General features: G+C 40.7%; 1 protein-coding gene across 10 annotated transcripts in view; it reads left to right on the forward strand.

Annotated features, from left to right (window-relative positions):
* Positions 1-16,952, forward strand: part of adarb2 (adenosine deaminase RNA specific B2 (inactive)) — a 255,560-nt gene that overhangs the window by 183,194 nt on the left and 55,414 nt on the right. For 9 of the 10 annotated variants that reach the window (XM_044176917.1, XM_044176914.1, XM_044176913.1 and 6 more), the window contains 2 exons: positions 4,256-4,342; positions 5,282-6,234. In XM_044176917.1, the coding sequence (XP_044032852.1) occupies positions 4,256-4,342; positions 5,282-6,234 (1,040 nt within the window). Of the gene's footprint in view, positions 1-4,252; positions 4,343-5,281; positions 6,235-16,952 lie in introns of all 10 variants that reach the window. The other variant, XM_044176918.1, reaches the window with a different exon arrangement.

Here is a 16,952-nt window from a genome sequence, read left to right on the forward strand (position 1 = left end):
CATTTGGGACTGCTGATATGCACCACTGTCTACTTTAATGTTAAGACTTTAGAATTGAATGCCAGAGCAGTCTCTTCTAGGAGTTTTGTATTAACAATACAACAAAGTAGTTGTATAATTGTCCTATAGCACCATACTGCGTCAGCTCTCGGCAGTGTATTTTAATTACAATGCTGAAAATATGCTGCATCTCTCTGGGAAAATCAATCACAATACACACTGTAACCCACGAACAAAAACTGCCTCAGACGTTATACACAGCTCACTCATAAATCAGGGTGAAGTGTGTTTTTGCCAGCGCTTCATAAAGCTATCAAAAAACGATCAGAGGTGGCATTTCGAGGATGACCTCTAAACTGCACTGCTTACCACTGCGCAGTTGATTCAGCATCGGAGTTATTGAAAACATTATGCTATTTTCTTCTCAGTAGCTACTTCCTGAGACATTTGAAATGAACTGTGGTCCATTGAAAGTGAGAAGAATTGTTTTTGAGGGTTACTTGGAAATAATTCATACCTGAAGAGCTCTATACAGAAAAGCTCTATTCTGACTGTGAACTTTGTCATATAAATAAAAATCCTCTGAATACAGAATAAAAGGGTCTATTGAGGCTTTTATGCAGCCCAGTGATGTGGCCAACACAGCAGAAAGCATTGAGGATAGTGCATTGAATTAGTTTCCTTTTTACAAGGATGGAAAGAGTACTAGAATATTTTACTCAAACAAAAGTGAAATTACTTGAAATATGTAGTCAGATAAAAGTGAAAACTAGGTCAGTTATAATGTTCTCTGAGTAAACGTTACTGTGTTACAGTTTTAAGGGGGGGGGGGGTTATGATGATGATAATGTTATATGATAAACTATTAAAGATTAACCTTTACCTTAGGCTACAAAATAAAGTGCATTATTGAATTAACTATTCAATAACTACATTCATGTTTCCCAGACGTATTCTAATGACTTGGGTGATAAATGAATTGTAACTGTGGGGAAACTTTTCATCTAGCGCCATCATCAGGTCAAAATTTCAGTTTGTTAATTTGGTTTCTGACCAAAATATCTGCAAAACTAATGACATTCCCGTCAGCCTCAGCCATACTTTCGTTTACTGGTAATTAGCCAGTTCTAGCGTGCTAACATGCTAAACTAAAATTGTGAACATAGTAAACATTATACCTTCACAGATCTGCTAGTCGAGGAATTTGTCATACCAGGAGAGAGAAGGCAAAACAATTCTGACGCGCTGCTCTTTTTGTCGAGACGTCGGTTGTCGGCCGCGATGACACCCTACACTGGATGTAACGGTTGCGCCCGACACCCATTTTCATTCCAGACGCCCTAAGTCTGTCGGGTTGGGCTATTATCTGGCTGATATCGAATAGTCTGAACCTGGCATAAGACAGCAGTAAAGGAGATGAATGAAATATCAAACTGCTTCCTTCTGCTTGCGTGCTCTAAAACCTGTCAATTTCAGTGTTACCAGCATCAGCTTATTCTCTAAGGAGAATAAATTAGCTTGTTCTGTTGATGCTTCTGGTTTTAAAGCTCATGACATAGTGTATATACTGTGTTCATCTGTTTACACCAAGCATTGGTATCTCATTGCTCAGTGGGCCCCTTGACTTGGCAGAAGCTGTTAAGTGGGTAGTTTAGACCCCTCAGCTAAACAGGATGATCAAATATACATTACAGGCATTTCAGGCCACAGTGTGAAAGCTCAGGCTCCTGTGTGTTAATTGCCTGTAATTTCATGCTTGATGTGAACATTTGTCTTTCACGCTACAAAGGAAATGGACACATTTTGTGTACAAATGCAAGAATGAGCTAAGATGTGCTGTACCAGCCAGTAGCCAGTAAATACCCCTAATTTTGCCACTTTTGTAAAGACACAAGACGGCCATGTTTTTTTACTGTAAATATGGCTTCAGGGGCTTTAAAAACAATATAGACTGATTTGAAAATGGTCTGGATAATGACCCTGTTGGCCGAGGGAGTCATTTAGGGCCAAATTGCTGCTTGTGTTGGGCTTTAGTCCGTAATTAGGTCAGAATGCAAATGCTTGTATTGTGATTTTGGCCCTCGAGGACTAGCACAGCTCCAGCCTCAGTGTTTAGAGTGTATCCATGTGTGTCAGAGTGACTCATTGAGCCCCTCTAGTGCTGTTGAGCTGCGAGGAGAGCGAGCGCATCGGGGGGGGGGGCAAGCTCATTCACAACCTTGCGCTCTTATCAAAACACGTTTATTGCACTGTAATGTGGTGCTCCGTTTATGCAGCATTTAGCTCTCTGAAATTGTTGCTGCTGCAGGCCTGCATGCTGCTCCAGGACTGTGGTGGAGGGAGGCAGGGAGCTTGGTGGGTGTCTTGACCTCAGGCTCACCCTCTAACCTTCCACACACCTACATAAACTCATTCTGCCTCATTTTCTTCCTCTTTCTTTTTCCTGCATCATCACCTCCCCCGTATTTCTGTCCACCTCCGGTTCCTCCCTCTTGTAGCCTCTCCCCCTTACCTTTCTCTTTTATTGATCATTAGCTGATGTTGGGAAGAAGAGCGAAGGCTTGTAATTGAGGAGCCAGACTTGTCTGTCAATTCTGCTCAGCGCTGCATAGAGTGCACCAGACCAAATGATGGCCCTAATAGGGCTTCATACTGTAAACAACACGCACACCTGGACAGCAGCAGGCCCCAAGGAGAAACAGGAGACAGTCGCTAACTTGTCGACAAGTTAGTACTTATAAAGAAAGGAACTTTATCATCAAAGATATAGTGTGTGTATGGAAGATTTAAAATGCTTAAATAAAATTAAATAATAAATAAAGTGAAATACAATACACATTGTTATATGTATTAACTTTTAATTTATGCATTTACTGTCATAAGTAAATGAAAAACATATTGTTAAATGAAAAATATTTTTGTATTTAGTAACTGAACAGAACAATTAACTGTCCAATCACAGCTCGAGGGTGGAACTATGGGCAGAGCTCGGGTTCGTTGACACAAGCTGCCATCAGCTAAATAAAAGCGAAATAATTGTCCTTTTAACACAGGTTTTTCATTTAATTATGACACAATAAATTCATAAATAAAAAGTGAAATACATATAACAGTGGGCCTCATGCAAGAACCACTCGTGCAAGATTCCTTCTTATATAGCACAAGTACAAATGATTTAAGAGAATTTGTGGCTTTCACCAATTTTCTTGTACTTAGAATTTTCTCCTAGGTACGTACGAAATTCAGGAGTGGTGCAGACCTGTCGTACGAGTTATGTACAGTCTCTCCACGGGGGAAATTCATTTGAAACCATAATGCCTAATCATAACGAATTTGGAGTTTTATATCATACCGAAATTAAGTAAAATAAAATAAATAAGACTAAACTATGTAAAATTAATATTGTGTCATGTCATCATCACCATGGCTTGCGAGGTTTTTTAGATTTTAGGATTTTATTGGCATATTTCGTCACAGCTCATTACGGTAGTTGCTAGAAAATTTCTCCCACTCTGCACTCAGCTGCCTCAGGGTCTGTATGCAGGTCACTGCCCAGTGTCATCCTCTGTTGTAACAGTGTAACATCACTTAACCTACTGTAGGCTATAATATTCTCTCTGTGACACATGACCGCTTTGCTTTAGAAATACGTTTTTTAACATCTAACTCCATGTTAAATCATTGCTTCTTCATTTCTGTCACAGTACACAGCGCTGCTCTGATGAAACGTCATTGACAGCTGTTCTATTATCTAATAGTTTCGGGTCCTCTAAAAACCACTGCTGACTGCTAAATTTGTTTGCTAATTTCTAACAGCGGAAATTGGAATTCCTCTTTTTACTCTTTGGTAGCATTTTTGTAAATCGAACTTTCCCACAAACAGAGCAGTACAGGTAGCCTAATATGGCAATTTTAGGGGTGTCGATTATGTGATGATGTATGTCTTTGTTTGATTTTTATTTTTTTATTGAGGCATTTTAACTCTTCCAGTGTGTGTGTGTGTGTGTGTGTGTGTGTGTGTGTGTGTGCCTGTGTCTGTAGGTTTGCGTTTGTTTCCTTGTGGGCATGTATGCATTGTGGTCCATGCAGGGGTGACAGAGATACAGCCTTGTGTGCATACTCCTGCTCTCTTAAGCTTCGCCTCTGTCCCCGTGTTGGGCCGATGATGAGCCACGACTTGAATCGATGAAACTATCAAAACATCTCCGCCGCTGCCCTCTTTGTTGACTCTGTGTGTCTCTTGTCTCTCCTCCAGAGAAAGTCAGTATGCTGTCAGCATTGATCGCTCCTTTCAAGTACATAAGCCCTGGGACCAGCAGCACAGAGGACGAGGACAGTTTAAGTAAGCTGCTGCCTCTTTTCTTTCTCTCCGTCAGCACGCTGCGCTAACTCCCTCAGTGGCAGGCCTAATATAAAAATGATCTCTCTGTCACCCACATAATTAATTATTTGGGAAATGGGCTATTTGATTACACACGGGTGTCAGCTTGTGTGTTAAAATCTGTATTATCTTATAAAAGTGAGCTATTGAATATTAAATTTGAGTGTTCGTGATAAATAAGTCATTAGATAGGTACATGCACGCCTGCATACACTATCTAGAGCCACAATCTGCTTAAACCCACCAGTGAATGTCAGTACTTGATCCCAGCCTCCCACTCCACCATTAACATTCTTGTGGCAAGATCGGAACACCCTATTTTTGTTCATTTCCCATCAGAAATGCAATACGCCGCCACTTTCCCTTAACTAGGTTTGAAGAGCGTATCACAGCTGTTCAGACTTTGCTCTCACACAGGATAGAAGTGTGAAATAAAGCAAGCTACAGACATTTCATCCTTTCTTGGAATGTCTGCCACTCGATGTGATCCCCACCCCCATTACAAATAGGATTGGTGCTTTGCATTGGCCACAGGGACCAATGTTTCCCACTTACGACACAGATTCAGAACCAATTTGGAGGCAGATTACAGAATGATTTGGCAGATAACATCGCCATTTTTAGGGGATTTGTATTTGGATTTTGAAACACTTAAATATGATAGAGCCCTGTGGTATGAAGTGGGCTCGGCTCAGGCAGATGATTGTAGATTTGTTCATTACCATTTCATTGTGTATCAAGTGGCTCAATCTGCCTTGGGAGATTTTCCTTGATTCATTTTGTTCAGCCAGGATAAATGTGAGTGTCACACAGTAATGAGTGCTTTTTTTGCTCTTGTGTTGGAAGTATTTTTTATCACTTTGAATTACATTGTTTCTGTTTTTGCTGTTTTTATTGCAGGTACCAGCAGTGCAGAGGTAAAGGAAAACCGTAATATTGGTAATTTAGAGGATCGCTCTATAGGATCTGCAGAGTGCCAGTCGCTTTTCTGCTCTGACTCTGCAAGAAGTGGGAGCTCTGGTCTGAAGAGGAAACGGCCACTGGAGGAAGACAACAATGGGCACTTGTGTCAACTCCGCCTGATCTATAAGAAACTGTCCTGGTCTGAGGCACCAAAGAATGCTTTGGTACAGCTCAATGAACTTCGGCCGGGCCTGCAGTACCGCATGGTGTCTCAGACAGGCCCAGTCCACGCTCCTGTCTTCTCCATCGCTGTGGAGGTGAACGGGCTGACCTTCGAGGGTACAGGCCCCACAAAGAAGAAAGCTAAGATGAGGGCTGCCGAGCTGGCCCTCAAGTCCTTCATCCAGTTCCCCAACGCTCCTCAGGCCCACCTGGCCATGGGAAACATCTCAAACCCTTCGGCTGACTTCACCTCAGATCAGGCAGACTTCCCTGACACGCTCTTCAAGGAATTTGAGTCTTCGCCGTGCTCTGATGGCCTCTCGCTCTGCAACTCAGCAGCAGAGAGCGAGCTACTATCGAGTGAGCTACTGAGACATGGACGGTTGCTTCGCCATACCTTGGACCTGATGGTGCAGGCTCAGCAGCGGCTGGGTGGAATTGTTCCAGAGCCAGAGGCCCCCAAGAGCCCCGTGGCGTTGCTCAATGAGCTCCGGCCGGGCCTGCGCTATGCGTGCCTTTCAGAGCAAGCTGAAGGCCGACGGCTGCGTAGCTTTGTGATGGCTGTGCGTGTGGATGGGCGGATATTTGAGGGCTGCGGTCGCAGCAAGAAGCAGGCCAAGAACCAGGCGGCCCAGTGTGCTCTTCAGGCCCTCTTCAACATCAGGACAGCCCCTGAGGGGAGGATAGGCCTCAAAGTCAGCAGGAAGAGCTGTCCTCATTTACCCCAGGTGAGTACAGGCACATCCCCAGCGCCTGTCTTCTGTTAAGCTTCTTTGGCAGCTACTCCACTTCCTACAGGGGCCTGTAATGACCAAAACAGCAGGCGTGCAGCGAAAAGCCAAACACCTTCCAACAAGTAATTAAGGCGGAAAGGAGATAGAAGCTAAAAAGAAGAAATGGTGGCGGCGCTGATAAAGATATGCGTAAGCAAGCTGGCATTTACTTTGTGTCAAAAAACAGTGCATATAGTGAAAATACAGATGACAAATTTGTGTGCATTTGTGTGTGTTCTGCAAAGCCTGCGTCTTGAGTAAACAATGTCTGTTTGTTGGACTATTTAAATAGAAAAGCATGTAAATGAAGCTAATTATTGTCCTTGTGCCTCTGACACAAGAGAAATTGGCATCACAACCCAAATTAGTTTTTTTTTCAGAGTCTTATGTGTTTGTAGAGCTGTAATTGGGAGAGTTTTGTAATTTTGCAAGATCTCCTGTTTCCTCATGTGTGGCATCACAGTGTCTACAAACATTAATTCAATCTGTTGCCCAAAGGAGATAGAAAAGCAAAGAGCAAATCGACAAACAAACCACCGAGCCCAATCCCATGCTCATTTACCCAAATATGTAAATAGCAATCAGAGCGAGGAAACTAGTTTTTGAGAAACTTGAGGAAATTGGAGAGCCTAAAGACATAGTGGTTGGATTGGTTGGCACTTGTTGACAGCCATTTAAAACTTAATTTCAGCAGAAGAATTTCATCTAAAGTAAAACTGCCCTGAGTAGATAGTCACACTGATTTTAGTTGTTTATTTTTGTTTGCGTAGAGAAAAACCTTGTATCCACGCTGTCCAGGTCACTGGCATATTGGCAGCTGAAAGTGAAACTTTAAATTTCCCCGCTACTGTCCTAATACAACACAAAAGAATGTGCAAAGCACCAGACTCTGGAAGTCCTGAATCAAAAAATTAAGCCGTACACATCCAAAGCGTCCTTTCCCTAAAGTATTTCCTTGAAGCCTTCTGTTGACACACACGCTACCATATTGTGCTTCTGCACATCCTGTATGTGTCGTATTAACATTCTTTTCTAGCCTTGAAGAAAATAAACTGGCGAGAGTGTCCTTCCCCAGAGCACAACATCAACCCAACAAACCTGCACATGTTTGCCTGGGAGAAACTTTTTCTTTTTCTCCTGCTGCCACGGTGCCTAAAAGGATTTTAAGAGGATTTGCCGCACCCGTTTAGTTCCAGAAAGCACTTGCTTGTGGAATTTCTTGAAAGTCAGCCGTGCTGTCTGCAGGCTCGAGAGGCATTTTATTTTCACTGGTAAAGGACAAAAGCGCACATACAATATGCATGCATGCACGAATTAACATGTTACCATGTTACCATGCACGAATTAACATGTTACCAGGCATGTTTGTGGGTATGATGTGTTACATGTCTGAACTGTTACATAATATTAATGCAAAACCCTCCAGCTCACATATACACTCTCTTTGCTCGCATGTGTGTGTCAATCTTCTTGCCAAGCACTGATAGGCAGTGTTTGACTACACTGCAGATGTGACGTGTAATGTGGGGGTGGTTGCCAGCTATAACCTGGGGGTAATGCAAACGTTATGGTGGTATGCCAAGTTATGTGTGCCACCTCGGTCCATTCTCTTTTCCCAGAATTCCCTCTGGCTCTACCTGTTGCAGGGTAAAGCTTTGTTAGAAAGATGTTAATGGTCCTACACAGCATATAGCATAAACCCCTTTCCTGACCATTATATGGTTCTATGTGACATTTGATGAAAAATTTGATGACACTATTCTTTGATAAGTTATTAATATTTTGTATTGGTTTATTTTTAGTTTCATGCATTAATATCCCTATAATTTGAAAAAAAAATAGGTTATATCTCCAAAGTCATTCTCTAACCTTATTCTAAGTTTCCAGCTATGAAGCCAATATCAAGTTCCACCTCTTTACCGTGTTGCCTCAATGCTCTGTAAAACGAGTTAAAGGACATGACAGTGTTCAATCTGCGATTTTAAAAGAACTTCCAGATTAATCATTTTAACAGACACCTTATGAATGACACTGTAACAAATGCCAACTGAGTCATTTTTACCTTGTTTGAACTTGATGAAAAGCTGATTTTTACCATTAGCTGCAATGCTAGACAGCTAGTTTGCTAATTTTGTTTACACAGCTCACGTTATCGTTCATTAGCAAGAATTATTATTATTAGTAACTCAAAGTTACTGTGACTACTTGAAAGATGACAGCAAATAAGGCCAAAATATAATAATCTGGGTTCAATTTAGTTACTAGCTAGCCAGTTGCCAAACATTTGTGATCTGATGCTGAACTCCGCCATGACTGCTCGTGTTTCTTGCCCCCAACAGAATTCTTTTTAGCATTATCACCACGTTCCTAAATCTCAGCAATTAACTTAAGTTTGCGGTTGTTATTATTGATCATAGGAATGATGGCTAAAAGATATTAAAATAACACCCAAGCTGTAGTTAACCAGATGTATCTTTTACACTTAAACAGTGTCTATATGCGACCCGTTATGGTTGCATATGATTTATGAAAAGTTCCACCAAAGAGTAATTTTCCCCACAAAACATCTCAGATGGTTTCATTTGAATACTTGTTATTTAACAGGCCTAAATAGGTAACTATCCAGTATTTCACAAAAAGAAAAGATTAAATTCTGAGAAAACATTGTATGTGATTTAGTGCAGCCGATAAATGTTGTTTTCTTTCTTGCCTCGCCTGACTTCTTTTTAGCAGATCAAAATGCATGGCCTTTGGTATTTAATCCCAGTGGTCATTACATACACTAATTCTAATATCACTGCTGTTTTTGTAGATAAACCTAATACAAGCCCAATGTTGAAGATGCACTACACTGGAAAATAGTCTTGACCCAACTTAGTCACTGTAACAGCCTGTACCCATGTGGATACCCTCTATTTACACAATATCATTCCTCCTGGCAAAGGAGGCAATGGGTCATCATAATCATTCCTTTTGGTGGTGGAGAACTTTCATACACAACCTCTCAATTGATTGGTTTACTTTAATAAAGACCACAGGTTATACCACCAACTAATGTCTAACTCGGGGTCAGAGGTAAAGCATGGGGTTAGGACAACACTGCTGCTTCCTTCTTGTAAAAAGAAGTGGGAACGCAGAGAAGAAGAAAGGCATTCAACACTTGACTATACTGATGGCTGATAATGAAAGATGGGGAGACAGGCCAGTAATATCAGGATATTGCATTTACTCAACAGAGTGGAACATAAGGACGAGGAGCAGCATTAGTCCATCAAACTTGGGCTGAGCTGAACTGGAAGGCTGGTAGCTCTGGAATCCATCCCCCCAATGAAATATTTAAACTCACAGGAACTGCATGGCGCTGTATTCTTCACATACATAATAAGGAATAATACAGCGAGAGTGACATGACAAGCATACTAGTGCACAGCCACATATGCAATAGACTCTTTCCTGCAGTAATATAGCCTGTACTTTCCTCCATCCCTCCTACGCTCATGTCTGTGGGAATTGACTTTAACAGTCATACCAGAAATGAGGCATTGGGCCTCAGTCTACTTGACATTAAAGAGCTTTTTGTCTTCCAGCAAGGACTTAAATTTTTTATTCCTTCATTTAACCTTTATTTATCCAGGGAAATCAAATGAGAATGCATTCTGCAGAGATATCTTGCCTTACATTGACTTTACTTATTCATAGCTTAGAAATGCCCAGTACAACCACAGTCATATACAGCTACAGCAGCAGCTCTCTTAGTGCTATTGGGAGTTAACTGCCTTGCTCAACTGCACATCTTAAGCAGTAATTCAGGGAAGGGAGATATTCTTAGCTGATCAGAGGATTCAATTAAATTGAAGCCAGTTCTCTATGGGACTGTACGAAACTTATTGGGGTGGGGACGGGTGCTGAATATTTTATTCTACCACCGCCATTATTTATATTTTCTTTGGACCCTCCCCCTCGCTTCAACTGCATTACATGCAACAGAAATGGTGAAAACACAGCAGCTTTCTATTTTTGAAGAGAAAGCCACCATACCCGGAACAGACGACAGCTCTGTGCCGAAGGCCTTGTGCACCCCACTCCCAACCCTGTCTCCTAGTAATTGTGTTTATATATTACCAATTAGTTTTCCCAATTAAGTTGTGGTAACAAGCATACTCACTGCCTGGATTATGTTGACAACATTTTTATCGATTGTGCTACGTTATGTACTACGTGGAAGTCGAGGGGAGATGGTCGCAGTGGGTGGTGGGTACAAAGCACAGGTCTTTGATACGGGAGACAAGGGTTTGCATCCTGTCTGAGTTGTGTCTGTCGTTCGTTTTAAGCAAACAAATGCACTTTGGTTAAGGTTAGTGCCTAAACATAACCAAAAAACTTTTTAATAATGTTGTAGAGCGGATATTGTACTGCAAGATAGGATATTTTGGCCCAAAGCAAATTAAATGTTGGAGAACATTTTACACTTACATTCAGTATCTGTAGAAATGTTAATTAACACCATTTTCTCATTATGTTAATAGAAAATTTAATTCAGGCAGCATTATGTTTCCTCTAAAAGGTATTTGCTGTTGCAAATTAGTAGTATATAAAGTCATTTCTAGGAGACTGGGTTGCTACCACATATCCTCTCCATATGGCAAAACGCACCTCTATGGAGCACATGAAAAACGATCATTTTGATGTCATAATTGATCTTTTTTATAATTAATCTCACTAATGTATAATAACACAGAAATATGGGGTATGAAAAAAAGACTCTCCCCTATTCTCCCTTAAATAAAATTTACAATACTACTCCTTTTCTGACCCCCATATCCCTTAATTTTTGTACAATCCCTAACCTCAAGGTTACATTTGCCTCTAATCATAACTTCTAGTCTTTATTATTAATCAGTCAGTAGGAAGCTGTTCTTTAAGCCAACCCACAGCACTCTAGTTACCGGAAAATGTCTTTGCCCTATTAAAGCCTGCACAGTGAAGTGAGAAAGTGCTGGAGTAATCCTGACACCCATTTCACCAAGTGGAATGATTACCCCACTGTTCAGGCTTTGATTGGCCACTTAATCTCCCCTTGCCGTCACAATGCACTGCGATAATGCCAAGTCAACTGAGCCTGAGACTTGTGTGCAGCAGTGGGAAGGCACAGAGTCAGCAGGTCCACGTGGAAGGACAGAACAGAGGTCAGTGGTCAGGACGCTGGGCTCTGCCACCTTGGGTTAGGGTCCATTTGAATAGGGAAATGTGCTTGGTGGCAGAGCAGAATGAAAATTAGGGTTAATGGAGGAGGGGTTGAGGAAACAAAGCATGAAAAAGCTGCAGATGAAAAAGCCAGCATATTTGTCTTTTGGTTATTACAAACGTAAAGAATACAACAGAATAATTACATTTTTCATCATATCAGCTGAGATCAAATGCGACTGTATATTGTCATTTAGTTTATTGCAGTTCAAAATGATTAGATTAAGTTATCTCTAAATGTGAACCATCACAGATAGAGAAGGATACAGACTGGTCAAGTGGAGTAATTTCCCTGCCTTCGCCACGGCAAATTGAATATGATCTCAGACACATGAAGGTGACCCCTGTCAGCCGCTGAGCCTCTCGCAGATTGTTTTCTTTGTCTAATCTCTCCCACTTCTAATCTGTCTCAATATAAACAGCTGTGACAGGCTGATCATTAATTAATATTGCCACAACAAATTAGCGACAGCGATCGCCCAGCCTAGCACCCTGTCTAAGATAGAAATCCACCAAGTCGGAGAGAGAGAGAGGTGTGAACAACACATTAGAGAGGAGTTGATTAACAGCTTCAGAGACCTTGCAAATAGTGTTACAGCCTCAGCATGTGGACAGTGACAGCGACAAATACACACATGGTGACAGCTACCGCAGCAGACTGTACTCGCAGCATCAACTGCAAATAGCCTGATAAAACATCTGCATTCATCAGTGTCTACTGATTCAGTCAAAATGTAGTTGTCAAGTGTTTCTCCTGGCAGGTTGAACTAAATGTAGAAAAAAGTACAATGCCATTGCAAGTGTCATCAGGTGTCACACAGTTCATATTTTTCAAGGGCTTATCCTAAGTTTATTATAATTGATTGCATCACAGTACCCAGACTTAGTTAATTTAAAAAAATACAATGTTTCCTGACTGGTATTTTCTGGCAAAAAAAGTCAGTTGGCTGTCAGAAGCTCTTCAGATGCAAAAAGAATCAGTTTGAATAATGTGTAAATGGTGATAAAATGTGAAATAATGTGCCAAAAAAGTGAACTTTTTACTTTGGTGAGCACAATATTATTCTAACTGAAAAAATGGCCAAAACTATGCAAATACTATCATATTTATAATAAACTGAAATGATCTTTTAAAGAGCACCAGTAGGTCTTAGTTAGCAGTAGGTTTTAAAACTAATCCTGATCTGACCTCTGTAAATGAGAGCAAGAAGGGAATTCCTTATATACATCCATAAGGTATCTCATTACAATTTGTCACTTAGCGTACAATAATAATTTGAGCAAAAAGCCACTATTTGCTTCTGGACTGTCAGTCTGTCCTTTAAGCAGCCACTTACCTCATCATGTGGTATTTAAAGAAAAAGCAGCATGGGAGAGTGGAGATTTGTGTGTGAAATTACCGAACAATAATGTTTCCCTGTCTGAATGGGACCAGACTTGTACATGGAAAGGTTAGAATCATCCTCACCTGTCTAATATGTATGCAAAATATGACCTATGAGGCTGCAGGCTGTTGAATCTAATGTACCGTGTCAGTATGCAGCTTTTAGGGAAAATCCCTTAGCAGGGAGGAATTGAAATGGGGTCGGTCGGGTCAAGTCACCTCGCATATACAGTAAAACGCCCCTGCAATCTATTTTAAAGAAGCGTGGCGCACCTGCCTGCACCTCTGCTTACCCCACTGTATCCTGAGTCGCTGCTACAAAGTCTTCATTGTTTGTGACAGTCCTCCATTCCTCCCTTTCCTTCTTTCTCCCTCCTCCTTTCCCCTCTACAGCCCCTAGCTGTGAGCCGGAGCATGGCTATAATCATTTTTGAAGAACCTCTCACACTTCATTAAAAGCATAATCAAGTTCATTACAATTTCATAGGCGTTCAGGTACCAAATGGCTTCCGATAAATCATGACTATTGGTCCTGTGTGGCTGGCATGTGTAGGTTTATCTCTGGCTCTCAGGCAGGAGAGGGGGGAAGAGGAGGGAGGAGAGGAGAGGTCTGGATGTCTGGCCTTTAAATGACCTTCCAGCCTGGAGCAATGGACCGTTCTGTCATACACGCTGAATGGAGACATGCACACACCCAAATCCACACGCATCACAGCTGGGAGATCAGATTGTTCATGAAGCCAACGTGGTGACATACAGTAAGCAGATCAACAGATGTGGCACCAAAGTAATAATAATGATAATAATAAACTTTATTATAGCACTTTTCTTAACAATATTACAAAGTGATTTACAAAAAGAAATAAAATCAGACAAGGCAGGGAAAATGAGAATAAGGCCAAAGAACATGAGCAAAGAGGAAGTTCTAAAACCAGACTGGAAACAGTTAAAAACACTATTATTATTCACAAGATATCAATTGATGAGATTACTTTCTCCAGAACCTTAGATAAAAAAGACAATATGGAGATTGGTCTATAATTACTTAAGGACAGGGGGGCCAAATTAGGTTTCTTTAGCAATGGGTCAACAATGGCATGCTTAAAACATTCTGGAAAAGGGGGCGCCCCAGCCTCTAGGATGGACGAGGAGGATTTCAAATGGGACACTATACAATCCAACACTGAAAATGTAATGGGTTGAAACTGGGTAAAAGAGGCAGAGTTAACATTGGGAATGGAGAGAATGCAAGGTTCAGGCTGAATTTGGGACTTGATATTCTCCACCTTATTGACAAAATGAGCGAGAAAGTTTTTGGACAGCTCAACATCAGGTTCAGGGAAAGAGGTGGAGGGATCACTAATAACAGAGCCAGTTACCTTAAAAATAACTTTCGGAGTGGTTTGTGGTTGTTTCTAGATGTATGTTCAGAAAAGTAAGCTGATCTTGATCCTTAACTGCTTTCTGATAAATTAACATTTGGTTTTTATGTGTTATTTCGGACTTGTTGACCTTCCATTGTCGTTTAGATTTTCTATAGTCTTTTAAGGGCTCGAGTGTGATCGTTCAGCCAGGGGAGGTTAATTTTTTTCTGTTTCCTAGTTTTAAACGGTGCAGTTTGGTCAAGGATGGATAGGCACTGATCATTAAATGAATTTAACAGTGCATCCAAATTGAGAGGCGATTTAATGAATTGAAAGGATGATGAATTAAAAGCATCACAGAATTTACCTGCAGCACCAGCACTGAGAATGCGAGAGTGTGTTGTAGGGTGGGGAAAAGGAGTAGGAAGCTGTAGTGGAACTTTAAAAACAACAGCTTTATGGTCAGTTATAGGCATATCCACCAAATTAAGACACGAGAGAGAGAGAGAATCAAGATGAGACTACTAAGGTATGACCTTTAGAATGTGTGGCCCCTTTAACAGATTGAATGAGGTTGAAAGAGTCTATAAGATCTAAAAATACGAGAGGTTTGGGAATGGGAAGGACAACATACAATACAAAGTATTGTTTTAAAACTTAACACACATGCTGCAACCAGCACAACACCCCATGATTACATATTATCTTTGATATACTCTGTTCTTATTAGGGAGAAGAAACCAGTCAAAACAATATCTATACCCTGGGATATTAAAACAGAAAGAGAAAAAAAACGTTTAGGTTAATGGTTTCCATTCGCACTCTATGATCAATTCCGCAGTAAATATGCAATCAAACTCCATGATATTGATCATATTAGCATTATCTGACACTTAATGACCAAGAACCTTTTGAGGAACTTAGGAACTAAACTTGCATTTTGACCCAGCGACTACATTTAGTTCCTGTACAGTAGTTATAGGTGGCAAAAAGGTTCCTGCTCCGGGGTAGTATTTTCTGATGATACAGGAACTATCAGAGTGGAATTTGTCAGGGCTAAACATCGCTGATTGGTCAAACACACACGTCATGACCGTTCTAAAACAGAAATAAATAACCGTCAAACACACAGCAGATCATCTGCTTTGGACACAGGTGGTTTTCAGTCATTTTTTCCACCTCTGCATGTATTCTTTTCATTCATTCACAAATTACATTCACAAAAGATCACAACAAATACAAAGAACAACACAACTATGTGGTGTTTCCTTATGTGTGAAAATTACGTTTCAAATTCCGCTGTTTTTCTAATCTGTCATTGGCTCTGCAGATGCAGTGGAAACACAAACAGCAATGCGTAAAATGGACTTTTAGTTCCTGAATTTAGTTCCTCTGGTTCCATAGTTGCTGGAACTATTTGGTTGAAAAGGGCTGTTAGTAACTTACTAAACATAGTTGAAATGAGCATTGGCAGTTCAGCAAACTCCATGAGAAAACGTTACCTGTTACAGAAGCAGTTTTTGTATTACCTCGTTACACGTTTAACTTTCCTTCCTGTGAGTGGATTGTAAATGATATTATCTGCAGCACCTCTGGGTTTTAGGGGTTTGTCAGGAGCGGAGTGTTTTCGAAAGTGCTCTATTTCTTATAGTATGTTCTATCTGTGGAAAGAGGAATGGGCATGCTGTGACAGGAAATTTTGGACTGACAATGGGATGACATGCCTCAGAACATGTTGGAGATAACCACTGTTAACTTTCAATCATTTTTACTATATCCAACAATCTAACAATCTTTGGATAGGGTGAGACAGACAGAGGAGGAGGACGGGAAAGGAGAAAAAACTATCTGCAGAGAAGCAATGAGCTATTTTTACAGATATTAAGTAAAAATCATATTTGCAGTTACACATACAGTATTTTTTAATATTATAGCAGCTTGCCTGATTATAACTCGCAATATAAGTCGCAATTAGTCTACAAATATTGTGTTAATGTTTCAAGGCTTCCTGAATTCATTACAGGAAGGTTTTCACAAAATAATAATCAGCCATATTATATCCTCAAAACAAAATGTCCCAAAAATCAGTCCTGTTTTGCTACACAAACACACAGAAACAGACACATCCCTTGACAGTGATTGTCCCTCTCCACCTACTCACATGCCTGGCTGATCACTTGGACCCACTGGGGTCCAAGTGATCAGCCAGGCTCTGTAGCTTCCCGAGGGTCTCCTCCCCTTGCTTCCATAGCTGAGGCAACATGGCTTGTGTTGTTGATATGCTTTCGCTTGGCTGTGGGATGGAATATGAGCAGGGGTGTTTTTTTTTATGGCTGTTATGTTAAAATGGTCACCTTTGCACCAGTTTGGTAATACCTGTATAGATTCAAACTAGTTTCTTCATAGCCTATCCACATCTGAAAGACACAAACACCTTCTGTTAGTGCATCAACTGGAATAAAATGTAATTACACAACAGTTTATCAACAATACAGCAAGGAATCATAGCATGTACGTACATGGCATGCTTAAAAAAGGAATGGTCGTTTAGGAACCAACTTGTGATAAGCTGATAATATCTGTGTTTTTCATATCAAATATTATGGTGTCTTCACTGTCAAACTCCATCTTAAAGGAATATTTTGACATTTTGGGAAATACATTTATTCGCTTTCTCAGAA

The sequence above is a fragment of the Siniperca chuatsi genome, linkage group LG19 (assembly GCF_020085105.1).
Source record: "Siniperca chuatsi isolate FFG_IHB_CAS linkage group LG19, ASM2008510v1, whole genome shotgun sequence".
Classification (NCBI taxonomy): domain Eukaryota; kingdom Metazoa; phylum Chordata; class Actinopteri; order Centrarchiformes; family Sinipercidae; genus Siniperca; species Siniperca chuatsi.